This window comes from Silurus meridionalis, chromosome 12, assembly GCF_014805685.1.
Source record: "Silurus meridionalis isolate SWU-2019-XX chromosome 12, ASM1480568v1, whole genome shotgun sequence".
NCBI lineage: Eukaryota > Metazoa > Chordata > Actinopteri > Siluriformes > Siluridae > Silurus > Silurus meridionalis.
Window position 1 is genome coordinate 5968985 of NC_060895.1, and position 26177 is coordinate 5995161.

Consider the following 26177-nt stretch of genomic DNA (forward strand, 5'->3'; position numbering starts at 1 on the left):
TTTAAATACCTAATTAATTAAATAATAATAAAGATTTTTTTTTCCTCCTGAGTGCCACTGATATGCAGGGAACAGTTGATATAAGGGTTGTACGGTGACAAATACACATATACAGACTTCCAGCAAGAAAGTCTAACACTGTCAGAAAAACTTGTGCCTGAAACACTCGGAACAAAACACACAATCAAGCCAGCGTAACTGAGAAAGCTCAGAATAGTCCATCACCTAAGCACTATGTAAATATATCCATGCAAATGCTGTATATGTAGCTGTATAATTGCCCAGTGAGTGCAGTTACAAGGTTGGTGCATGTAATTCAGTAGCTACTGAGTGTATGTTAAAGCTTCAGCTTACTCCACTGATTAGTCCTCAGAATGTACAATCAGTATTCAAACTAAATAATTAAATGCAGCAGAACAAGTATTGTGATATTATTTTTTAGAAAATGTAAGATTTTTTTTTTTATTCATTCAGTATACCTTTAGGCATAAATCAATACAAACATATAAGCATAAATCTTTGTGTCGACAAAGCAAGATAAATTGCAGCAATCAAATTGAAGTCATAATAAATTGTCATTTTCAGCTTCCTTTCACTTTTACACAGATTTTGAAAGACTTTATGCGGACGCCTTCTGCTTTTTGTGTTTTGCAAACCATTCGTCGCTCTTATCAGCAGCCATGGCCTGAAAAAGAAACAAATCAAATTAAAAAAGCAGACATTATAAATAAATAACGTGTGTCCTTAAAGGTACCTTATCAAGCAATTCATTTCCATCAGGGTCAAAGGCGGACAGCTGGCGGAATGCTTCATCTCCAACAAAGCAGATCTCATGTCCGTCCTGTATTAAAGGCATAATGTTTGTGTTGTTGAAAAAATGTCCATATAATACTGTGAATGGCATTGCCTCTTGAGATACAACAAGAACACTGTCCATTTGTGGTTTGATTAATCTACTGAGTTCTCGCCTAAAGCGCTAACTACTGAAATAGAATAGTTGCAATGTACACACTGGAGTTCGACAGATAGACTTTACTGATACTGATAGCTTACTTGGTGATAACCGATAATCAATACAAAAATAAAAAATCAGTATTGATTCATGACAATGTGCTAAATGAAATAAATACGAATATATTAAATATATTAATAAATATTGAGAAAAATAAGACATGCATTTAAACTGATACAAGAAGTTACCCCCCAAATAAATAAACATTTACATCCAAAATAAATATAAAAAAAAGACATCAAATAAACAGCACGTGGCATCAGTGATTAGCCTCTAGAGGCCGCACAACCCGGAAAAACTATGGGGAGTGGGAGCTCAGTGCTTTAGGCGTTGGTTACTGATCGGAAGGTTGGGGGTTCAAGTCCCGATATTGCCAAGAAGCCACTCTTGGGCCCTTGAGCAAGACCCTTAACCCTTAGTGCTCCAGGGGCGCCGTATCATGGCTGACCCTGTGCTCTGACCCCAGGTTAGGAGCAAGATGGGATATGCGAAGAAAGAATTTCACTGTGCTCTAATAACAAATAAAGGCTATATAGAGACTATACCTCTATGGGAATGGATTTTTGTCGATAGCTGATAGTTCCAGTGATCAACTATAATTGACCTCTAGTACACACAAGCATGTAATATGTTTAATATTGGTATTATATCAAGTATTCAGTCTTCAATATTGGTTAGAATTACAATAATTAGATTAAATTTCCCTACAATCCAGTTAACTCATAATTAACAAAACAATTTCTTCTAGCACCGTCCTTATACATTATAAAAGTCCATTTCTTTCTTGTTTCTTTTCTCACATGCTCTGTGACTAAACAGTTTTAGTTATACTGGACACATAGTTTGTCTGCTGAGACTCACAGGATCAGCCAGAATGACCACTTCCACAGTTGCCTTCCCCGGAGTGTCCAGGCTGACGAGGGGCGTGAGGATCTTCTGGTTTTCCTTTTTCATCAGAGCCTCAATACCATGTAACTGATTAAATGTAACAGATAGAAACCTTAGAAAGACAGTTAAGCACTCGTGAGCTGGAGAGCGACGTTTTACTCCTGAGGCAGGAGCTACATTAGTTCAGTTTAAAAGTTTAGTCTGATATTTGACCTGTTCTCGTGGGCAAGAAAACGCAATCCTGCCAAAAGCTGTTCCATGATCCACAGCAGCCCCGATATCCTGTAGCTCCAGTTTACACTGGAAATAAATACAGACTTAAAATCAGGTCTCTGTATGTCTGTTCATAGTATGTTTTTAAAGTTGTTGACTTGTATGTGTCAAGTATACATAAGTTATATACTTGAAATGACTATACACAATGTTAAATATATTTATATATAGCAAAATAGAAAAAAAGGGTTTATCATTCTCGGTGGACTGGTGTACTATATACTACGAGGTGGTATCAAAAAGTTTAGAGACTAGTTTTGTCCCGAAGATGAAGATCTCGCCGTTTTGATCCAGTGGGAATTGTAAAAGGTACTTGACCTCCAGAACACACTCCAGAAGTGGCAGAAACACCGGGAGCACTGTACTGCTGTACAAGGGGACTATTTAAAGGTGAAAGCATGTAATCGTAGATAAATAAAATACTTTCTTGTAAACAGAGCGAGTCTTGAAACTTTTTGATACCATCTTGTATGTCTTGTTAAAATGTATGGAGAAGCACTGATCTCATGATTGTATAAATGAGAAAACCGCTTTGTTATTTGTTGAAGAAAAATGGTCTTTACAAACGAACCTGACTGTCTGTGAATGCCATTAGAACGCTTTTCTTCGCCTCACTTTTCTCCATCACTTTCATCCCCAGCAGTGAAGACCAGTAATGTACAGAGCGCTGCAGGTCAGACACGCCCAAGGTGATTTTCTGAACCGGATCTTTTCCAAAGTCCCGACAGAAAATCACAGAGAAACATTAGTATTGGAGAAGTTGCTAAAAACAAAATAACTTAATTGGAAAAAAATAAATCCTGTTTTAATAGAAAAAACTAAAATACTTATTTTTACTTACCATGATCTGGCTGATCTTTGTCGAGCAGGTAGAATCGATATCCACCAGGTGCTTCTGCCAAATACAGAGCTTCCCCAACCTCAGTAAGAGGCCAACCTATTTTCCTGGCATTGCTGACAGCTTGATTCGACTGTACGGTGAAACCCTGCACACAAAAATAACGTTACTACATGTTACATACACGGAAATGTACACAGACTGCTCAGTAGTGTTGAGCAATACTTACTCGTGACAGAAAATTAATAAATAAAATACAGATGTATTATTAATGATTTAATTGTGATTCATTTTAAGGACACATCTGAGAAAGAGTAGTTCATAAATCTACCAAAAAGTCATTGCCAAGTTTGTATTCTCCGACTCCATAGTTATATGTCAACTCGGCTACAAAGTGATCATTCTCTGGACCAAAGCCGACCATGGTTTTACTCCATTTTCCATCATAAGGCCTGGAATAAATAAAAGCAAAAATCAAACACTCTAAAACCACTTCTAACTTATTTAAATAATGCTCTCCTGGGAATATTATAAAGATTATTATTATTATTATTAAGAATGACTGTGCTGAAAACGTGAGGCGGAGACTAAACAAACGGTCCTCCACTTAATACGTTCGTGAGAGAACTCAAAGTAGATTGCATTTTGGTTCACATGTGACGGTTCGGTTCGGCTCAAATATGTGTACCGTTACACCCATAATCATACCCGAAATCAATCCACCAATATGACACCATGGCTATACAAACCATCAAAATGATAGAGTAACACAGTATAACAGAGCGCTGCATCACAGACACGTATCTCATACAGAGAGAATAAATGCCTTTAATAAAGCAAGAAACAAAATGTACACATTTCAACAATTCTCTTTTCACTGCAGCCACAGCTGCACTGCCTGCATACATCATCTCTAGCAGAAGCATCGATATTTACATTTGCATTTATGGCATTTGGCAGGGATTTAAAATGATGGCAAATCAAGTGTTTTTGTACACATTCTACAAGAAAGACAACACAAAAGTATAAATGGTCCATGATAAAGCATAACCACTGTTTTGGTCGACCTTTCTTCCCAAAGTCCAGCCTTTCTTTAAAAGCACGTCTTATAAATGTCTTTGTACGTATATTTGCGACCAAATAAATTTTCTCTCCTCTGTCATCCATTGTGTAATAAAAAAGGTATTAACATGAATATATGTGAGCTTCTGCGGTTTGCAAGCTCTGACTAGTGCGCCCTCTACCGTCCAATCATAGGACGTGAAAATGTCGACATTATTGGACGCCTGCTAGATGGCCCCGGCATCAACAAACTCGCATTCTGATTGGTTAAAGCAACAGCTTCAAACAATATAAACAGCGAACAGACTATTGGGAATAATTTAATACGTATTCATGGACAAAAAAAATAGATTTAAATGTAAATCAGTGATTAATATAGAGCGCCTTCCTGCCACTGTCTGTTAATGTTCAAAGGTCCCTTCACTTCCTTATAATTTGCTTTAAAGGTGGATTTGCTAACCAAGTCATAACTACTTTAACAATCCATTGCTCACCCATTACACGTTGCCTTGCAGCCCTCTTCAAATTCCTCATGGCGTAAAATCTGTATATTGGAATGAGGACATTTTAATGCAATCAATAATTTAAAAACTAAATATTCTTTCATAATTGCGCAATAAATTTGATTGCACTCAGGAGTTGACATAAACCTTTCATAAGCACCTCGTACCTTCATACCGAGGACATCCCTGTAAAAGACAGCTGTCTTACTCCTGTCTCCTACTTTAAAAACAAAATGCAGAGCCCTTCTGTGCGCCATCATTTCACGTCACTGCGGCTCAGGCTCGATTGATCAGCCTGGGAATCAGTTTTTCGACGATCGGTTACAAACAACTTTCTCTTTTTCATGATTACGTGTTTGGCTTTTATTTATTCAAAAACTCACAATTTCTATTTTACTAACGATTTTAAGAAAGTGTGCACTTGAAATATATTTTCTAATATATAAATATAATTGAAAACTCTTTGAAATCGTGTATTTAGCTCCGCCCAAAGTGTGACGTAATCCAATAAGAAACAAACATGGCGGCGCTCATCGGAAACGTGAGTCGAGAGCTGCTTTTAATGACTGAGAGGAGCTGTAACAGTGTAGTTGTAACTCCCCGAAGGTTTATTCGAGGTCTGAGGCGGAGACCTGTAGCAGTGATTTATCCCGGAGATGAACATGAGACTCTCATTAAACCAGCTGAGCAAAACAAACAGCGCAAGTATCAGTCTGACCCTGAGAAAGAGAAAGACAAGACACGAACTAACAAGACAGACGGACGGAGGCTTAAAGAGGACACATCGGATTCAGGGCAACATGGAGAGGGGAGATCTACTGGAAACTTTCCCAGAGTAACAGTAGAGAGTCGCGGTGTGAGGCAGCAGCTGGGCGGTCTGCGGTTTGATAAAGCTCTTCCTGGAGACAAGAGACTCGCGTGAGTGTGATCCTGTCTCAAATCCCTCCCTGCACCCTTCCCCTAGCTGTTCTTCACTTACTGATTGATGTGACGCCCACGATAGAGTCTTAATCGCTTTTCAAAATGTGACAAAAAAGACAAAACTATAAAAACTTGTCATTTATTTAGTGAAGAAAATGATCCAGATGTGTCTGGAGATTCTCGGTCATCCAGGTGCGCTTGTTTGATAGTCAACTTGACTTCTATCTTCTATCCAGTTGACATGATTTATCTTCCAGATCCAAAAGAATGTGAACCTGTAGGATGAACAGTGAAGTTCAAGCTGAATTACTCTCAGATTTTTCCTCTGTTCATGCCGTGATGCACCTCCACAAACGTGTTGTAAAAAATCAGATTTTTTTCTAATATGTGGTGGAAAAATCTGTTAAACAAGTTCAGTTCAATTCATTTTTATTTATATAGCACTTTTGGTCCCAAAGCAGCTTTACACAGATAATGTGGTGATTAAAAATGAAAATGTTCTTTATAAGTAAGTTTGTCCCTGATGAGTGAGCCGGTTCTTACTCCGGAATTTCATGGAACCACCCAAGGTGTTGATGAGAAACCCTCCCAAGCTGCACAGAGTGGAGTCCAGTCGACGAGAACACTATCCAGAGGCAGGCCTGGACGAAGTGGGAAGATCCACGGAGGGGCATGAACAGTGATCACTGGAACCTCAGGAGCATGTTTAACTTGACAGAGAGAGAGAGAGAGAGAGAGAAGAGGGGTGACAGGAAGAGAAGGATATGGATTATTATGTGTCTTTATTGTTGTATTAAAGTTAATGTCACTGTGCAGTTTGGACTCCGGCAAGTCTCGCTATGGCAGAATAACTAAAAGGGAGAACCAGAAGGCAACACCAACATGAGGGATCTCTGTGATAAAAGAAGACCCACCACACCACCGTCAACAAACCTGAGTGAAGGTGTGAGAGTGAGGGGACGACAGCATACAAATATACCAGTTCACTGAACACTATATAGCCATTAAGCTGAGTCCCGAACACTGATTGGAAGGATGTTCCATAACTGTGGGGCTTTATAAGAGAAAGATCTGCCCCCTGCTGTAGTCTTCATTAATTGAGGTACCAACAAATAGCCTGCACCCTTTGATCTAAGTAGGCGTGGATCCAAGTCTTAGACCTCTATGAGTAAAAGCAAGAGGACTGCACTTCTGCAGAAATTGAGCATCCCTGTAGTCTCAGAACATAAGCAGACAGAAGAATCCCTGAGCTCCGGTTACAGCGTTGTTTTATAATCTTCAAGCTTGCTGAAGATCGAGCCACCAGGTAGGAGGAAAAGAGGAAGGTCAAGAAGGAGGTTTATGGATGTGGTGAGGGAAGACATGCAGGTGGTTGGGGTGAAAGAGGCAGATGTAGAGGACGGGTGTGTGGAGACGAATGATCTGCTGTGGCGACCCCTAATGGGAGAAACCGAAAGAAGAAGAAGATCCTGTGTCCTCTCTGTCTTGTTGTGCATTAAATATCAACAGTGTTTGGTCTTTTCCTTAGACTAAATTTTTTTATTTTGGCCCAAACTATGATTGAGCTCGACACCCCTGTCCTAGGGGTTCACATACTTTTGCTTCTACTCTGAGACATGCAATACCGGAGCATTTTTCTCAATAACTAAATTCTTGTTTTTTATAAGGGAATCTTTTTGCCTACTTTTAGAGCTTTTGCTGATGTTTTATGTCATGTTTATGCAGAAATCTGGCAAATTCCAAAACTTTTCAGCACCGTTGTGTAGAGTGGAAGTTAATCAGTGCTGTTGGGGTTTTGCGTGTCCTGTGTAATGGCTATGAAACGACTGACAGGAAATGATTTGGACCAATTGTGTCTTTTCACCCGTTTTGGATTTTCAGAAAGCTGGTGAGCATCGCTCGTTCCAGGTCATTTCGAGAGCAGGAGTGCAAAGTGGTGCTGGAGGGAAAGCGCCTGATCTGCGACGCTCTGGCTGCTGGAGCCACTCCTCAGGTGCTGTTCTTCAGCAGAGTGGAGCGTCTGCAAGAACTCCCTCTGGAGAAACTGGGCCAGGCGTCTCTGGTCAAGGTCAAATTTGAGGACATGAAAATCTGGTCTGATCTGGTCACTCCTCAGGGGATTATTGGTGAGTAGATGAACAACGTTGGCTCTCGCACATCAGAACCAGCAGGTTCAGGGCCAGTTTTATCCCCATCTTCCTTCACCCTTCTAAACTCTGCACTACACTGCAAGGATACTGACGGCTCTCTGTCAGCCGTGTAACGGTACACAAAATTCACAGTTCGGGACGTACCTTTTGTCTTTAAATCACGGCCCGGTTCAATTTCGGTGCAGTTTAGGGGAAAGAAATGCAAAACATAAAATTGCTTTTGTTTTTTTTTTTTTTAAGCAGCGCAGTTTATTATTATTATTATTATTATTATTATTAACATTATCACTAACATTTGTGAATATCAACAGTTTACATTTTTAAAACAATGTTTTATTAAATGCTTGCTTGGTTAAATAATAAAATATTTTATATAAAATAAAATATCAACAAATAGAATAAATCAAATGAATGCAATAAACTTTTATTATATTGAATAAATTAAATTAAATGGAACAATGTAATACTTTAGATTTGTTAGACTACATTTGGGTAATGCAGATGTGTGTTTTTTAAATGTAATATTACATTTTCTAAAGATATGATCTACTTAACTGTTCTTATCTCACACACTTTAACATCATTTTTTCCATCATTCATTCATTCATTCATTCACTCCCACAATATGCAGAATTGTCAGGATTTCATACTTTAAAAGAAAGCTGCATATAAAACGCTAAATAATTTATCACCAGTGTTAGCAATGAGCAGGAAGTGGACAAAAAAAAAAAAAAACACACTACAAATAGTATTTCAGTGCACTACAAAGTGTTTTTTCACAGACCCCTTTTTTAAACCCCTGGCATTGTTGTGTATGTTTCAGTTTAATCATCTTCTGCTTTCGGCTTCTCCCATTAGGGGGCGCCACAGTGGATCATCTCCATACTCCTCTGTCCTCTACATCTGCCTCTTTTAACACCACTACCTGCATGTCTTCCCTCACCACATCCATAAACATCCTCCTTGCTCTTCCTCTTTTCCTCCCTTCTGGTGTCTCCATCCTCAGCATTGTCCCAGGTTCTGCATGTGAAAAGGAAATGTATTTGGTCCACATGTGCACGAACCGTTTCGGTACGAATACGTGCACCGTTACAACACTACTCCCTGATACGTTTCTGATTCTACTGCGGTAATCATCATGGAGTTCTGCTTCACTTTTCTATGAATAGCTGTTCGTACCTTAAGCCACAGGATACTGTGTTTAAAGTTCGTTGTGTCATGTGCTCAAGCGCTCACTTTTCTATAAAAAAACCCCCGACCTTTAATACATGTGAACGAGCGTTTTTACTTTACAGCACTTCTGAATTCATGTCTGATCCATGTGAAGGCTTTGATTCCTTTTCGATCGCAGAATCTCTGACATTCGTTCAGACAGTAAATTAAATCATGGGTTTAATGTGTTCTAATATTGAATGTTGCTACAGGAACAACTCAGACGTGTAAAGCAGAAGCTCCACTCTAATACAAGGACAACAAATGTGTTTTAACAATGTGATGTTATTTAGCATATAAATGTGGTGGTGTTGATTTGGTGAAAATGATCGAGTCTGAAGTGAGATTTCCTCTCTTCTGGTTTCTTCTTTCTTTCAGACTATGGTGCAGTTTTCAGGAACATGGCAAACTTTTTTATTTATTTATTTATTTTTACTTACTTACGAGACCAAATCCACATTTATCTGTGCATATTTTCTGTGCATTTACGGTTTTCTTGGGGATTTGAAATGAAGGCAAGTTGTGTTTCTGTGCAAATTCTATGGGAAAGAAAACGGCAAAGTGTAAATTGTTCATGGAAAAAGCTTAAATGTTTTTAATTGTTTTGGCCGTCCTTTTCTTACAATGTCCAGCTTTTCTTGAAAAGCCCTGTATATCTGTAATATTCCCTGTAATCAATTTCCTCTTTTCTGACAGCCATTGTGAAATAAAAAATATTAAATCCATACACACACATTTGAGCTTGTGCAGTTTGCAGGCTCTGAATAGAGCGCTCGCTGACCATCCAATCAACGGACATGAAAATGTTAGTGTTTGGACGCTTCATGGGGCCTCTGAGTAACCAAGTTGCAATCTGATTGGTTAAAGCAACATTTTCAAGCAACAGAGTTAATGGTAATAAAGTGCTAGACTAAATTTTATACATATACAGAAAATTCATAGAAAATATATATTTATCACAAACTACAAAAGATGAACATCGAAAAAAAGAAAAAGGCAATATCATGAATTCCATCATAAACTTCAAGTTTCTCATTTTGTTTTGTTTTTTATTCACACAATAATTCCTTTACACTTATATTTGACACTCTGTCCCTCCAACCCACACACTCTTAATCTAAATCTCTAATAACTTCCTATTCAGTGCGCATGCTCAGTGCCTAGAGTGTAATATACCTACACAATCTACTGTACATTGCACCTTCGTGGTACGACCGCTACACGCATGTTCATTTCTCTGCCACTAGGTGGTGCAAGAATCACGTTTTCGGCTTGTCTGTACAGTAAATACCTCCTGCTGAAAATATCATTAATAAAATTGAGAAATAAAAAGAGTAGTTAAATGTTTGTTGTGTTGAAATAAACCCATTGAACTTGCATTAATCCAGAGGAACCTACAAATGAGCATTTGACGGTTAAGGGGCTTGGTTAAAAACACAGCAGTGGCCGCTTGGTGGTGCTGGGACTTAACCTCATGACCTTCCAATCCACGCCTTAACCACCGAGCTACCATCTCTTTTACTGATTGGTGAACTGACAGTGTAAAGTTCGAAACAAGGGCAAATATCTGAAATAGTTGCAATTCAAGAGCTTTTTTTTTTCTTCTATTTTGAGTATATTATTTATAGCTGAGGTGCACGTGCACTAGTACTAACAAAAAAGGACTAGACTTGGTGGTGGTAAAGGAACCCCTGCCAATACTGTTCATTTCAGGTAATGCTTGTTTTTACTTAATTTGAAAATGAAACGAAAAAAAAAAAAGCTTTGGCCGTAGATCACATTTACAGCGAGCCAAAATGTTTGCACGATTGAACCACAAGGATCTTTGTTTAATTTTCCAATGGAGAGATTTATTTTCCTTGTATTAGTAAATGTTTTGAGACCAAAAATGTGGACATTGGTGCTGCCATGATACTGACCCTGTCGTTCAATTCTTTTTGTAGCCATATTCTCGAAGCCCGATGAATCTCGGCTCACGTTCTCCAGAGATCTTCGGCTCCAGTCCGTCCCGCTGTTCCTGATCTGTGACCAGGTGCGAGACCCGGGGAGCCTGGGCACCATCCTGCGCTGTGCCGCTGCAGCCGGGTGCGATCGTGTCCTCCTCACTCGAGGTACTGCAGCGTTTGATTAGCCTTGACCACTTTGTCCAAATTTTGCCCAGACCTGATTTTCCATCCCCTCCCAGGATGCGTGGATCCGTGGGAGCCGAAGGTTCTGCGTGCTGCAATGGGAGCCCATTTCCGTGTGCCCATACTCTCAGGGCTGAACTGGGACTCGGTTTTCGAGCACTTACCGAAGCCAGTGACTGTCCATGTCGCAGATGATGGAAGCAGGAACACGAGGAATGGAGACGCAGAGGAGTACACCGAGTCAGACTCTGATGAATCTGATGATGAACAGTCTCTTCCATGGGTGGAGCAGAAGGTGTATCATGAGAACTGGGCGCAGACAAACACAGCGCTAGTGATTAGCGGCGAGACCTGCGGACTGAGCTCGGAGGCTCTGCATCTGGCTGAGGAAACAGATGGTTGTAAACTCTTTGTTCCTATGGCTCCAGGAATCGAGTGTCTGAATTCAGCTATGATGGCTAGTATCCTTCTATTCGAAGGGCGGAGACAACTGAAGAAATTTGCACTGAAAACAACAAGAGCCAAATCCCTCATTCACTGATCTGTCAGTCTCTAATACAGCTCTATTCAAATGTTCTGTGTGGTATTTCTGAGTTTCTTTTTTTATTTTTTTAAATGAAGCATGGATACACCTCGTACAAACATTCATACACCAATCCACCTTCCCCCTACAAGTCTTTTCATGGGAGACCCAGAAAACCTGGAAGAACACCCAGTCACCCAGTCTTTAGTCAATTATAGTCAAAAGTATATTGGGTATATAATCTGGACGGAGAAAACGAAAACACCACCATGAAAAATTATTCCTCATAAGATTTTAAAGCCATGATTTTTAGAACATCACACAAAAATATAAGTGTATGTCTAAAACGTTTCACGTGCCGGCAAATCGAAGTAAATCGCAACATTGACGCACTAAAAAAAAAAAAATCACAAATAAATCAGAATCTCCCAGATTGTTAAATATTTAAATAATTTTGCCACCAAAATGCTCCCGTCTCGAGGGGGGGCTGGGGTGTCTCGTGTTAAAGATATTTATCAAAAGCTGCTGCTCTTTTTTTTTATATATATATATATATATATATATATATATTTTTGCAGCATTATCAAAATAGAATGTATATTTACTTATTGGGAGAAAAGCAGTAGTTTTATGTGAAATAAGACATTGAGCACCCCCATATATCCAAAATGGTACGATCCTCGTTTCATAACATCTATGTGAAGATTCGACTGTCGGATTGTTATTCGAATCAAGTTGCTCCTCTCGAAGCATCGATTCTTCCGGGTTCTGGATTTAGAGTCTATTCTGGAAACCCTGGGCACGAGGATCGGGTATACACACACACACACACACACACACCTTCACAGCTTGGGGCAAATTATGGGATAGAAGGAAACCCAGACTGATACGGACAGAACCTGTGAATCACATTTTAACAGTAACTCATTAATGCCAAAATAAAAAAAACCAACCTAATAATTGCTGGACATCTCTTTAGAAATGACTTTTAACAGTGTATCACATCACTTGATTAAAAAAAAATGCATATTGTGCGAATTGAGGATTGTGGTTAAGATGAGGCAAGACACAAGACCGAGACAGTCAGTTTTAATGGCCAGGGCTCACAGAGAAACAATGGAGGAGAGACAGAAGCCGTACACTAATGAATGCCTACATTTAGTATGAAAACTCGCTAAATGCTATTCCGTGCCTTCAAAATCGGACTGCTTTATTAATCTGGACCTTCACAGAAAATCCACTGAAGTGTGTCAAAAAATATGGAATATCAAGAAAAAAAAGTTTTGGATTGTGAATATTTGGACTGCGTAAAACTCCTTTAACTAAAGAACAGACTTTGTGAAACTGTCTTTTGAGATCTCAGGTGGTCCATGAATCAGCACCCATAAGAACAGAATGTGCAGCCTGTTCCTGAAACATGTGTCCTGCGTTCCTCAGAGTTTTTGTACTGGAAATAAAAGCTATTCCTTACTTTTTTTTTTTTTTTAATAAAATAACGTGTTTTAAATCCAAGTGCAGCTGCAGGGTTTTGTCTACATTCTGACATACTGTACTGCCACAACAGAACTCTTTATATCAAGTTTTATGACCATCCGGACTGTAAAGACGCAAGGCACCACAGGAGAGAAAGAGGGACTGTGGGGATGTGGGGTTGTGTTTGTTTAAAAAAAAAACAAAAAAACAAAAAAACAATTCAGTACAAAGTGAAGCGTCTGAGAGTCTGACAGGAAGAATGGAGCGAGAAGCGGAAGTCATGGAGCTGATTGGAATCGTGTTTACTGTCCAACTTTATATCGGCTCGGGTTTGAGCTTTTCGGCTAGAAAGTCAATGACAAACTGCTCCACCACAGCCGGCGTGATCTCCTCCACGTCTTTGACGTACTTGGCACGGGCCGACATGTCCAGTATGGTGAGCAGTGGCGCCGCCTCTGGGAGGTTGGTGTAATCACGCAGAGAGTCGCTCATGTCGTCCTGTGGGCACAAAGGAAAGCGTCGGTGAACAGATTGTCACTGGTTTACATCAGAACATCTACCTAAATCTTCACATTCTCATTTCCTCATGGGATCAATAAAGTTTTCTGACGAGTAGCACGTTAAATAGGAACACTGATGAGTACAGAAATGTTTCTCTCTCTCTTAGAGAACATTGCACATACATTTAATTGAATTTAACTGTAATGAATGGACATTTGGTGCCACCCAGATGAGGAGGGATTTCCCTTTTGAGTCTGGTTCCTCTCGAGGTTTCTTCTTCATACCATCTCAGGGAGATTTTCCCTGCCACAGTCTCCACTGACTCACTCATTAGAGAGAAACTTATAAGAAACAAACTTATAGCCACTAAATGTATACATTCCAACTTCATAACCTCTTCATTACTGTAAAGCTGCTTTGGGACAATGGATTACAAAAGCACACTGATTTAAACTATACCCTACAAATATTTACATTTACAGTATTTGGCAGATGCCCCTATCTAGAGCGACTTACATTTATCTCATTCATATCTTATCTCAGCCATGGAGTTAAGGGCATTGGTCAGGGGCCCAGGAGACGCAGCTTGGTGTGGTTGGGATTTGAACTCACAACCTTCAGATCCAAAGTCCAGTGGCTTAACCACTAAACTGCCACCTCCTCTTCTGCAAAGTTATCACTAATGAGTAATCCAGAGGTGGTGATGGAAAGAAAAAAAAACCTCACAAAAACAACATGAGCAAGAAATCTTGGGGGGACTCAGAAACCCATCCTCATCCAGGTGACACAGGAGAGTGCAATTATAAATAATTTCCTTCTCTAATTGTTCCATATTTTAGATTTTGTAACCAATTCCATGATAAATTTCATTCCTATTAATACGGTTATTGTAGCCGACTCAAATTTAACTCGTTTAAAACATTGGAATCTACTGAAAAAAATATATTTCAACACGAGCCCAGCTTTATATAAATCTCTCCATCTATCATATAAAGCTCTTAACTACAATTGAAGTTTCCATCTTTGGGTATGTACCCCTTTTAACTCTGTTACTTATACCTTCTTATCCAGTTGTCCAGTTTTGACCTGAAGTCTAGGTCTTTATTCAGAGTTTTCCTTGCTGCTTTTGATCATTTCTATAAATCTAAGTTTTTCTGTATAGTTCAAATGCACGGAAACGGGTTTTTTTTTGGTGCAAAACCCAGCAGAAAAGTCTTCTGATCATCAATATGAGTGAATGATGCCTCTTCCTTTGAAGCAACATTTAGGACTTTGATAAGCAACAAATCAAAGGAGACTTTGTGGCCAAGACTTTAAAGCATGAAAGGCTCAGCAGTGAGGAGTCACACAGGGCTCAGTGTTATCTCTCATTAGATCCTGCATGGCAGTTAGGAGACTGTTCACTTTCTTCTCTCTGCCCCCAGCAGGAGAAACCAGGAGGAGGCATAAAAACATGGCTCCCTTCTGAGCAGGATCTAACGGCCTACCGAGTAGAGAAAAAAGAAAAAAAAAAATGAAACGGAGATGCAACACGCTGGGTGCAAGGTCTGTGTGTGTGTGTGTCTTACTCAGACTATAAAATAGTTCAAGAGAGAAAGTCACTAAATATATTTTACTGCCTCTTGCTTCTTTTCCTTCAGATCTTTTACTTTCCTCTGTTTCATGACACCAAACGTTCTACACTACATCTACTTTCGGTATCAGACACTCGCACCCACATGTGCTTTTTGAACATTTCATTCCTGACATGGCGCATTTGCTCTTATAATAACCTCCACTCTTGTGGGAAGGCTTACGGCTAGATATTGGAGAGTGGTTGTGGTCATTTGTGCTCATTCAGCCACAAGAGCATTAGTAAGGTCAGGATGTGGAGGCCTGGGGTGCATTAAGTGGGGCTGAGGTCAGAGCTAAGGTCAGGGCTAAGGATTGGGCTCTATGCAATAATAATAATCAATAAACCAATAATAATAGGAGCAACATTATATTTTCAGTGTAGTTCTTTAGAAAACTGCAATGATTTAATTTTAGTTAAAATATCTAATTTCCCTCTCATTTAAATCCCTCATGGACATGTGGACATTTCAAACTGAAAACGCTATTCTTCCATCGGCCACTAGGTGGCAATAAAATAAAAGCCTGATTATTAAAAAAAAAAAAAAAAAAAAAAAAATCTCAGCTTGTCCATTCCAGCTCTGACTTCATTCCTATGAAACCATGAGCTAGTCCACGTAGCATTAAATGCATTAAACCACACAATCAGATCTCAGGCCTCTGCAGGAACTAATTTACTGTTCCGCTACCTAAAAAGGACAAAAATGTAGCACAGAGTCTGCGACATGACATTTCCTTTTCTTTCTCCTTTTTTTTTTTTGGTGTGCAAAAACTGCTTACAGATGGATCAGGCACCCTTTTGTTTAGACAGCAAGACAAAAACAGCGAGCCGCCTCGCTGCTGACCTCCAGAATTCATTTTCGAAATGCTTACAAATCTCGACATGTTTGTTACAACAACAACCGAAGAGAACGGTGGAAAAAAATAAGGCCGTGGAGTGGTGATGATTACACACTTCCTGTCATTTGGCAGCGAGAGAAGAAACAGCATCAGGCAGGAGGGAAGCTATGACATTACTCATAATCGCTTCCTTTTTCCAGTACAGCTGGAGACTATTGTCCTCTTGGAGGTTAAAACACTGGATCCCATTCCACTGAATTGCAAACAAAATCAAAGCAGGAAAATAAAAAGAATCCAAAAATCTTTTACAAGCTCTGATAAAGTCAGAGGAGGCGCTCTAACGCTGAAGATTGGCAGAAGAAATGTAAAAATCTTGTAAGTCTAGGACTTCCCTGATAGGAGGAGATTACATCTCTCAGCCTGCCTACTTGTCTCCACTGAGCCATTCATCTTCTCTTTGCATGGCTGCTATGCAGGTCTAAACTGCTTTTTAGAAATATATAGTGCACACAAACACCCACTCTGATCTGTGGCTGCCTGCTGTCTCATAACACGATAAAGGGCTATGCATTTTCTGCATCATAAAAGCCACACAGCTTGAACTGCTTACTGTATTTTTCCTAAACAATCTGATAAACCATGTACAACCAGCCATGCAGATCAAGGCTTGCTTTAGTGTATGTACACATTATATATATATATGAACTGATTAAAGAGATCACTTGGACCATCACAAGTTGTCAGAACACACATCACACAGCGCTTTAGACCACAACACTTAGGGAATGTCTTCTGGTGGTCATTTCTGCAGTATAATTCCAGAGACTCAGAGAAACTGTTCTTGTGATCTGCTTTTGTTCTATAACAGGAGCTCTAATTTCAATAACATTTTGTACTGGTGTATTAATGATATACTGATATGGAATATTGGGACGCCTGACTTTTCCAGGCATATGTGGTTCTTCACCAAACTCCGCACACAGATGTATAGAATGTCTTTGGATGCAATAACATTACATTTTCCCTTCTCTTGGACTAGGAGACTCAAACCTGTACCTGAATGTGCACAAAGCAAACTCCATGATCATATGCTTTAGATGGGTTGGAATGGAAGGTTTTCTGCTACAGAGCTCTGACCTCAACCCTACTGAAGACTTTGGGATGAACTGGAACGCTGACCGCACTCCAGGCCTCCTCACCTCACCTACATCACTACCTGAGTTTATGATGCTTAAATGCAATGAAACCTTTTCCCAGGAGAGTGGAGGTTTATATGAGGTGGTATCAAAAATAAAGATAAATAGATAAATAAGTCATTTCTTCTAAACAGAGCCAGTTTTGAAGCTTTAAAAAAAAATCTAAGTTTATGGTCAGGTGTCCACCAACCTTTGTCAATATAGTGTATATTGCACTGGTTTTGTTACAGTAAAGGGTCACTAAAAATTTAATTCTGACCATTAATAAGGTCTTTTAACATTGCTGTTACTGTATAATTGGTGATATTGTGAAGATTCTTATAGTAGCGCATCTCCAGATGTCTAAATGTCTCTTAGTAGTATATAAAAATGCTAAAATGCTAGCAACTTGGTAAGCTAGTATAATAAAACCACTTCTGTGCACTGATTCCCACTCTCATTGTTCTTCAAAGCATACCATGAATCTCTGTTCATTCAATTTATTCCTTCATTTAATTTACTCGGTCGAAAGCAACACAAAATGAACAATGCCGCATTTCACACATGCACATTGCAAGTCCTTTTTTTGCAGCAGCTGAACCAGGTCCTGCAGGCCACACTGTCCAAACTCATAAGACGTGTCCACTGTCTGTTCACTACAGTCTATTTGACTATTTACAGTCAATCTGCTGTTGCAACAGACATTATTTAAACCCTGAAACTATAAGTGATACTGGCTTTAAGGCCATGCATAAATAGCTTGTGTGTGTGTGTGTGTGTGTGTGTGTGTGTGTGTGTGTGTGTGTGTGTGTGTGTACAGTGATCTACAGAGTGTGTATGTCCTTATGTATGTATAGAAAATGTGTGCCTACAGCTGGTATTAGTTTACAGTAAGTGTATGAACTCCTCTGCAAGTCCGTCACCGACTCTACTGAAACATAAACCATAAGAACAGCAATAACCACATGGAGGTGATGAACTGTTCATAAGGGATAGAGGGGGGTAGAGATTCATACCCTCAAATACCCATACCCCATAGCTATCTGTTACCCATACCATCAGATACTCATACATTCAGCTACCCATACCCTCAGCAACCTATTAAATCAGCTACCCATCAAATCAGCTACCCATTAAATCAGCTACCCAAACCATCAGTTATTCATACCTTCAGCTACCCAAACCATCAGCTACCCATACCCTCAGGTATTCATACCATCAGCTACCTATTCCCTCAGCTAGCTATACCTTCACCTACCCATACCATCAGCTACCCATACCCTCTGGTATTCATACCATTAGCTACCCATACCCTCAGCTACCCAAACCATTAGTAAATTCATACCTTCATCTACCCAAACCATCAGCTACCCATACCCTCACGTATTCATACCATCAGCTACCCATACCCTCAGCTACCTATACCTTCAGCTACCCATACCCTCAGCTACCTATACCTTCACCTACCCATACCATCAGCTACCCATACCCTCTGGTATTCATACCATCAGCTACCCATACCCTCAGCTACCCAAACCATCAGTTAATTCATACCTTCATCTACCCAAACCATCAGCTACCCATACCCTCAGGTATTCATACCATCAGCTACCTCTTTCCTCAGCTACCCATACCATCATCTACCCATACTATACTCTCAGCAGACCTAACACTCACACTCAGATGACTATTCGGTGCCCTCATTTAGCCCCACACTTTCAGAAAAATGTACTGTGCTTCACTTTATCAGACTGATATTATATCATTATGTCTCCTGCTAGGATCAGTGTCGTTTCCTTATGACGGGTCCAAAAAAAGAGGGTTTCAGATCTCTCAAAGTGATACCGCTTAAACACACACGCACACACCTCTCCAGCCACAAAAAAGAGCAGTGGGGTTTCCTCATCCTTGGCTTTGTACTTGGCCATGATCTTCTCCGCAATTGGCTGAATAAGCTCCTTGGCTGGCTCCAGCTCACCCTCCTCCTCTGCATCTGAAACCAAGTGAACACAAAGTATATAAGAGAGAGAAAGAGAAAGAGAGAGAGATATGGAGCTATGGAAAAGCAAAAGCGAAATGAACCATCATTTCCAGCAATTCATCAGGCGAAGAAAAGAATAGAATTAGAGAGGAATGGCTGGATGAAGGAACAGAAGCTGAGAAAGGAAAATGGAGCAGGTTGGAGGGGAAATAGAGAAGAGCAGATGGAAAACCTTCCTCGGACCTGATCTCATAAAGGCTTGAGGGTTCACCTTACACCTGCAGTTCTCTGCCTCAGAATGATATGCATATTCCTCCTATACACTTTAATATGAGCTCTATTCACATACACTGCTGAGTTTCACTGTTCTGAAACTGTTCGAAAAGATAAACATTTGATTTCATTCTATAATCACAAGGAAATATCGAAAGCTGAAATATTCAATACATGATCATTTGCTTTAGTGACTTACTGGGCTATTGAGATATATATATATAAACTTTTTTATTACAGGGTTGTTTGGAATTAAATAAAATGGCAATGGGAAGATTTATAAATTCCCAATACATATACATTTACATATTATAAACTCAATCTGCATTTTTCTGGTGAAGACTGAAGTATCATCAGTCTCTCTCCCTCTCTCTCTCACACACACTTACCTACGAACAGAACGAGACAGGGGCCTTCATGGAGTTGCACAGCATTGGACTCGCTAAGCTCCAGCACAGGTCGTGGATGCCAAGGGAAAAGACGGCATTCGGGGTCATTGAGCACCTCCACCCGGCCCTGCCGCGTGATCATGTGACCCTCTGTGTCCAAAAGAATCAGTGTGGGGATCCCTGCAGAATACCGAAACACACACACAGAGACAACTTATCAATTCTTTTGTTATTGGCTCATAATGCCATTTTGGCTGGGAGATGTGTATATGAATCCCACAGCTTGAGAGCCACTTCACCCATCCAGTGTGTGAGTACAGCTGTATTGTAACTGTCAGATGCCCACAGGTTATAAGCAATTTTAACACAGTAGATACATATGCCAATCAATGTCAATGTCTACTCATGTATGCACACCACATACATACATATATATAGTCATATCACACAAAAGTGAGTACACCCCTCACATTTCAGCAATCATTTCATTACACCTGTTCAACTGACAAAACTATAGAAATTAAACTTGGATATATTTTTCAGAGGACTCAATGTGCAGCTTGTATAACAGTACAGATTTACTGTCCTCTATAAACAACATATGGCCATTATTGTCTAAATAGCTGGCAACAAATGTGAGTACACCCTAAGTGAACATCTCAAAAGTGTGTCCAAAGTGTAAAATATTTTGTGTGAGCACCATTGTAATCTAGGGTTAATTGCATTGACATAATCCCCCTGTGCATGAAATTGCTGGGATCCTCTTCCACTCCTCCATAATGACATTATGGAGCTGCTGGATGTTAGATACATGGCACTTATCCACCTTCTACTTAAAGGTCTTTGGCCACTCAATCACCTTCAGCTTCCACAGCAAGGCAGTTGTCGTCTTGGCGGTGTGTTTGGGGTCGTTATGTTGGAAAACCGCCGTTCTGCACAGTTTATGAAAGGGGGCATCATGTTCTGCTTCAGAATGTCACAGCACATGTTAGAATCCTCAATGAACCACAGTTCCTCAGTACCAGCAGCACTTATGCAGCCCCAGACCATGATGCTTCCACCACCATGCTTAACTGTAGGCAAAACACAATTTTCTTGGTATTTGTCACCAGGGCGTCTCGACACATGCTGGACACCATCTGAGCCAAACAAGTTTATCTTATCAGACCACAGGATATGGTTCCAGTAATGCATGAACTTGGACAGGTCGTCTTCAGCAAACTGTTTGTGGGCTTTCTTGTGAGCCAGCTTCAGAAGAGGCTCCTTCTGGGATGATGGCCATGCAAACCGACTTGGTGCGGTACGCTGCGTATGATCTGAGCTCTGACGAGCAGACCTTTTGCTTCTGCAACATCTAAAGCAATGCTACAGTACTCATGCGTCTGTTTTTAAAGCAGCTTCTGCACCTCATACACAGCACGAGGACTTTTGGAGTTTTGGGGCAAAATGGGAAAGAAAACACAAAGTATAAAGACCTTTCCTCACAATGTCCAGGTTTCTTGAAAAGTCTGTAAATATATCTGCAACCAAATCAATTTCTTCTCCTCCGTCAGCTATTGTGGAATAAAAAAGAAAAGCTATTAAATCCACATGAATATATTTGGGCTTTTGCACTTTGCTACAGATGCGGTTTGTGAAAGGATGTGAAAATGGCAAAATTATTGGACGCTTGCTGGATGGCCCCTGGAGTAAACAACCCACAATCTGATTATTTAAAACAACAGCTGCAAGCAACATGGACTGTTGTCGGCTGAAACACGTGCTATGACTGCTGAAATCTGATTGGCTAGAGACTCCAACTTAAACTTAAGTTGCAATGCAGTGGACCTAGTGGAAATACAGCTGAAGAGAAGAGAATAGACTGTTGGGAGTAATTTAATACATGTTCATGGACAAAAATATATTCAAACATAAGTCAGTGATTCTGATTCTGATTTAGAGTTCAGGCCAGTAGAGACGGCCTTGCTGGCCCTCATAGCCCACCATTCTCTGCCACTATTTGAGATCTGTGGCTGTACTCTTATCACACTCTGTGAGCGAGAGCAGCTTTTGGTCAGCTGCTGTGTCGATTCCGGCAACCAGCAAAAATTCCACTCATTCCATCCGAGCCAGGGTGAGAGCAAACAAGAACAGACTGACCACCGCAGAGGGAGAAAGATGAGAGATAACAAGACAAATAACTATGTGGGGAAAAAGAGATAAAAATGTGAAAAATGTGCCTAACGTAATAAAGCAAAATATAACCGAGAATCTTTTTTTTTTTTTAGATAAACAAAGTTCTAAGCAGAGTTAAACTTAGCACCAGTCTGTTTAACACTTACTGTGATGTTTTGGCATTGCTGTGCATGAAGAAAAAGAAACGAGAGCCAGAAAAAAGTTTACATTTCAGACGGGTTTATTAATAGTAATGTGGAATGTTTCCTGGTCTAGTGGTTAGGATGTGGCGCTCTCAACGCAGCGTCCCGGGTTCGATCCCCGGTCAGGGAACCAAACCCAGCCACTCTTAGTGCCGGTCCCAAGCCCGGATAAATGGGGAGGGTTGCATTAGGAAGCGCATCCAGCGTAAAAACGTGCCAAATCAAACATGCGGATGATCCGCTGTGGCGACCCCTAACGGGAGAAGCCGAAAGAAAGTTTTTTAATGTAAAATGTTTCCTGCACATTAGAATTGAGTAAATGCTGGGGCATGTTACATCATAAGAACATCACAACAATGATGCCATAGAGATTAATTACAGTGGAACCCACTTATCTCGACCTCGGTTACCTCGACAACCCTATTAAGTCGACGTTTTTGAAGTGGAACCGCCAAATTCTGGCTTTGTCTAAGCATTTTTTTATCGGTTATGTCGAATGGAAAAAATTTGCCATTTAACGTCGGTTATCTCGGTCATCTCGGATCCGCGATGCGCAGCCGTTGAGAGAGTGCCGGTGGGAGGGCACATACCAGGATACGCATGAGCGATAACAACGACCGCCGTGAACCAACATATACCAACAATAACGGACGGTGAGAGTGTGGAAGTTTAAATAGGAGCTGGTGATAATGCTAAACGAGCACCATATGTGCGCGATTGAAGCCGGGAGCTTCAGAGAAAGCGGCCGAGAAAGCACCTGCCATGCCGAAGGGGGCGCTGAAGGGGGCGTGGCAGGTGGATTACTGACAGTTAACAAACATGTACTGTATGTATTTTTATAGCATGCCTTCATCAAACAAATCGTGGCAACGCTGTTGTGTAAAAAACCCTCCAAAAACACGTGCATGCACATTCTCATTTATTAACGCACATCATGTACATAAAGAAATTTCAAGCACGTTAATATATTGCCGCCATATTGATTTTCGTTTATCTCGATCATCAGTTATCTCGATGCTTTTTGGCGACCACCTAGGACATCGACATAACCGGGTTCACTGTATATACAAAAAGAACAACAAATAAGTGACGGTGTATCTATTCCAGTATGAGGGTAATTAAAACCTGATGCATTCAAGGACACTTTAATGATTGCTTATAAATAGACAGACAGAGAACAAATTAAAGGGGATGAGCCAACATCTTGGTAAGTTATTTAACCACCAAATGCAGCCGGAACCACTTTAAGAACCGCTTTCAATCTCTGGAACTATATTAGAGCGGTGAACACCATTTTGTTTTAATGACCTGACCTCCTGACAACGGTGTTAGCGTACCACCATCTAAACACGCTGCTCTAAAAACATTATGAACATTAGCCCATTATCAAATTCACACAGGATTCCTTGTGCCCTGTAAAGAAGGCAGGAACATCCTGGAAAAGATCGAACCCATCGTGAATCAACAGTTTCCACATAGAATAATAAAAACAGGACAATTTGCAGTAAATGTTTTTAAGGGTTTTAAAGGTTTCAGTTATGTTTTTTCCTTTTAGCATTGCATGGAATTAATTTAGTCCTGGCTTTATCAGTCATTGGCCAATCACCCACCCACAGGCTTTCGGTGACCCCCAACGTGGCACCTCCAGCAGCCTTCACAGCTGCAGGCATCAGTAAAACAGGCTTTTGAAAGGCAGACCCTGATAACAGCTGTCTATTTGATGTGTTAGGTAAAGCAGGTTTCCCTAGAGGCAGGGCCGGAATCTTTCCAAACGCACCTCCAGCTTTGGCCTTCACAGAACAGCCATAATACTTTCGGGAGAAGCAGCATCCTAAAGAAACCTAACAGCAAACTTGATCAGCTGCCCACATTCCTCAAACTCCACAGCTGTGCTTCTCTCCTTCCCTCTTTCCATCTACATGCTTTTTTTTCCAATATCAGCTACACTATACCAATACACATCTCTCCATTACAGGGACACACTCTGCCATTTGCGTACCTTGTATGCCGTAGAGTCGGTTGAGGCGGGATCTCCTGGCCTCGTCTGTGTATGGCACGGCCAGCCACGGCATCTCACTGAAATACTGTGTGAAAGAATCTTCTGATCTGCAATCACAGAGATTGAGTTGTTTTCCATAGTTAGTTGAACAGTTCCATAGACGACAGAGCACAGAAGAACTATGCACAGAAGAACTAACACTTTGCATGAAACATGCAAATGAACCAGGAAAACTGCAGTAAGTCAGTGAGAAATTCAGCAAATCATTATGAAAGTCAATACGTCAATACATAAGTAAGTAAGTCAGTAAATCTACTTCTCCTTCCGGCTTCTCCCATTAGGGGTTGCCACAGCGGATCATTCATCTAAGTCAATAAAAACTCTCTTGCGGCTTCTTCCGTTAGGGGTCGCCACAGCGGATCATCCGCATGTTTGATTTGGCACATGTTTTTACGCTGGATGCCCTTCCTAACGCAACCCTCCCCATTTACATAGTACATATGTCAGTCAATAAGTTAATCACTATGTCAGTAAGTCAGTCAGTACATAACTCACTCAGCAAGTCAGTTAGTATGTCAGTACATACATACTTAATCAGAAAGTCATTAAGTCAGTACATAAGCCAATCAAAAATCCAGTCAGTCAGTAAATCAGTACAAAGGCCAGTCAGTCATTAAATAAGTCAGTACACGGGTCAGTAAGTCGGTACAGCAGTAAACCAGTGCATAAGTCAATCAGAAAACCAGTTAGTCAGTCGGTCAGTAAATCAGTCAGTCGAGATGTCTGTCAGTCTGTAAGATAATTTGTTTCTTTCTTTTTGTTTGCTTTGAGATCAGTTACATAAATATACAAATTCAGAAACTATTAGCTTTTGTTCTACAGCATTGTTGAAGTCTTAATTCAGACTGTGTTGATCAGAACTTGTTGATTCAGCAGCTTTAACTGTGTCGGCTGTGAGACAAAACACAGGTTTACAGTAATGCAGAGTCTGGCGTGTACCTGCTTACAGCTGCTATAATGTAAGTGAATGTAAACAACATTAAATGTAACTTTAAAAGGATTAAAAAAAAAGGATTGCTTACTTTAATAAAGAAAAGACACACTGCTGTAATAAAAAGTGAATAATCAAATTTGGAAGGTTCGGTTATTGTAAAGTAATCAAGAGTCGCAGTAACAGGTAGCAGTAGGAGCTCTGCATCACACCACCACCTTTTTGATTCTTTTCCCATAATATCATGTCCTTTTAGGTTTTATTCTTCACATAAAATAAGAGAACCAGTTGCTGGTTAAAAGCTTGCACAGATTTCCCTTAGAAGATGAAAGAAATCAATTTATTCAGTCCCCATTACACAGCCATCACTGGGTGTGAAATCTCATCCTCATGTGTGTTTTTTTCTCAATGTGTGCGAGATCTAAGACATGTGTGTAAAAGTCTGCGTTTTTACCTGTCAGCGCTCACAAACACGATCTCAAACTTGTGTCCAGACTCCTTCACTTTCCGATAAGACTCCACCAGCATTCGGGTAAGGCTGCGGCAAGGAGGGCACTGCATCCACACACACACACACACGACAGGAAAGGAGCAATGAAATAAGCCTGCCAGAGATTTGTTTGGGTTCAAATCAGATCCCTCACTGTCTCTTAGTCTTTTTCTGTCTCTTTCCTTCATTCTCTCGCTCTCTTTAGACCAAACTGCTCCATGACAGCTGAACATTTTTAATCTGGACAGTCAGTAAATTTATACACATGCACATACATATAAATACATACACATACATACATACATACACACACACACACACACACACACACACGTTATATATACGTTATATATATATATATATATATATATATATATATATATATATATATATATATATATATATATATATATATATTCATTCATATTTATATTCATATGTATAATAGAATTTGATGTATAAACCCTTTATAGTTCTGATTCTTTCCTTAGTCTGGTCTGGTTATGGTTTCTTCATAATGTCCTATCAGGAAAATTCATAGCCACGGTCATGTATGACTTGCTGATTACAACTCAAACTCTTTATT

General features: G+C 40.1%; 3 protein-coding genes across 3 annotated transcripts in view; 1 reads left to right on the plus strand and 2 right to left on the minus strand.

Annotated features, from left to right (window-relative positions):
• Positions 1-431: 431 nt before the first annotated feature.
• glod4 (glyoxalase domain containing 4) lies at positions 432-4902 on the minus strand. Its single transcript, XM_046862708.1, has 9 exons — positions 4744-4902; positions 4568-4617; positions 3343-3463; positions 3015-3159; positions 2745-2881; positions 2114-2200; positions 1874-1987; positions 755-841; positions 432-685 (listed from the first exon to the last, which is right to left on the minus strand). Exons 1-9 carry the CDS (start codon positions 4834-4836, stop codon positions 620-622), a joined length of 900 nt encoding a protein of 299 aa, XP_046718664.1. The 5' UTR covers positions 4837-4902; the 3' UTR covers positions 432-619.
• A 179-nt stretch (positions 4903-5081) lies between these two features.
• Positions 5082-11564, plus strand: mrm3a (mitochondrial rRNA methyltransferase 3a). The gene is made up of 4 exons (XM_046862705.1): positions 5082-5494; positions 7379-7623; positions 10803-10970; positions 11045-11564. The coding sequence occupies exons 1-4, from the start codon at positions 5097-5099 to the stop codon at positions 11527-11529; spliced, it is 1296 nt and encodes a 431-aa protein (XP_046718661.1). The 5' UTR covers positions 5082-5096; the 3' UTR covers positions 11530-11564.
• Positions 11565-12585: 1021 nt separating this feature from the next.
• Positions 12586-26177, minus strand: part of nxn (nucleoredoxin) — a 78778-nt gene continuing 65186 nt past the window's right edge. Inside the window, exons 4-8 of the mRNA XM_046862706.1 lie at positions 25556-25656; positions 24111-24217; positions 19755-19934; positions 18980-19104; positions 12586-13482 (exon numbers count right to left, since the gene is read on the minus strand). Of these exons, the coding sequence (XP_046718662.1) occupies positions 13300-13482; positions 18980-19104; positions 19755-19934; positions 24111-24217; positions 25556-25656 (696 nt within the window). The 3' untranslated portion in view covers positions 12586-13299. The remainder of the gene's footprint in view (positions 13483-18979; positions 19105-19754; positions 19935-24110; positions 24218-25555; positions 25657-26177) is intronic.

Coding starts and splice junctions, on each gene's coding strand:
- glod4 (XM_046862708.1), bottom strand. CDS start 4,836: ATGATGGCGCACAGAAGGGCTCTGCATTTTGTTTTTAAAGTAGGAGAC. Junction 2,201..2,744: donor TGGCATTCACAGACAGTCAG/GTTCGTTTGTAA, acceptor ATTTATTTCCAG/TGTAAACTGGAGCTACAGGA. Junction 842..1,873: donor TGGTCATTCTGGCTGATCCT/GTGAGTCTCAGC, acceptor CCTTTAATACAG/GACGGACATGAGATCTGCTT.
- mrm3a (XM_046862705.1), top strand. CDS start 5,097: ATGGCGGCGCTCATCGGAAACGTGAGTCGAGAGCTGCTTTTAATGACT. Junction 5,495..7,378: donor CCTGGAGACAAGAGACTCGC/GTGAGTGTGATC, acceptor TTGGATTTTCAG/AAAGCTGGTGAGCATCGCTC. Junction 7,624..10,802: donor CACTCCTCAGGGGATTATTG/GTGAGTAGATGA, acceptor TTCTTTTTGTAG/CCATATTCTCGAAGCCCGAT.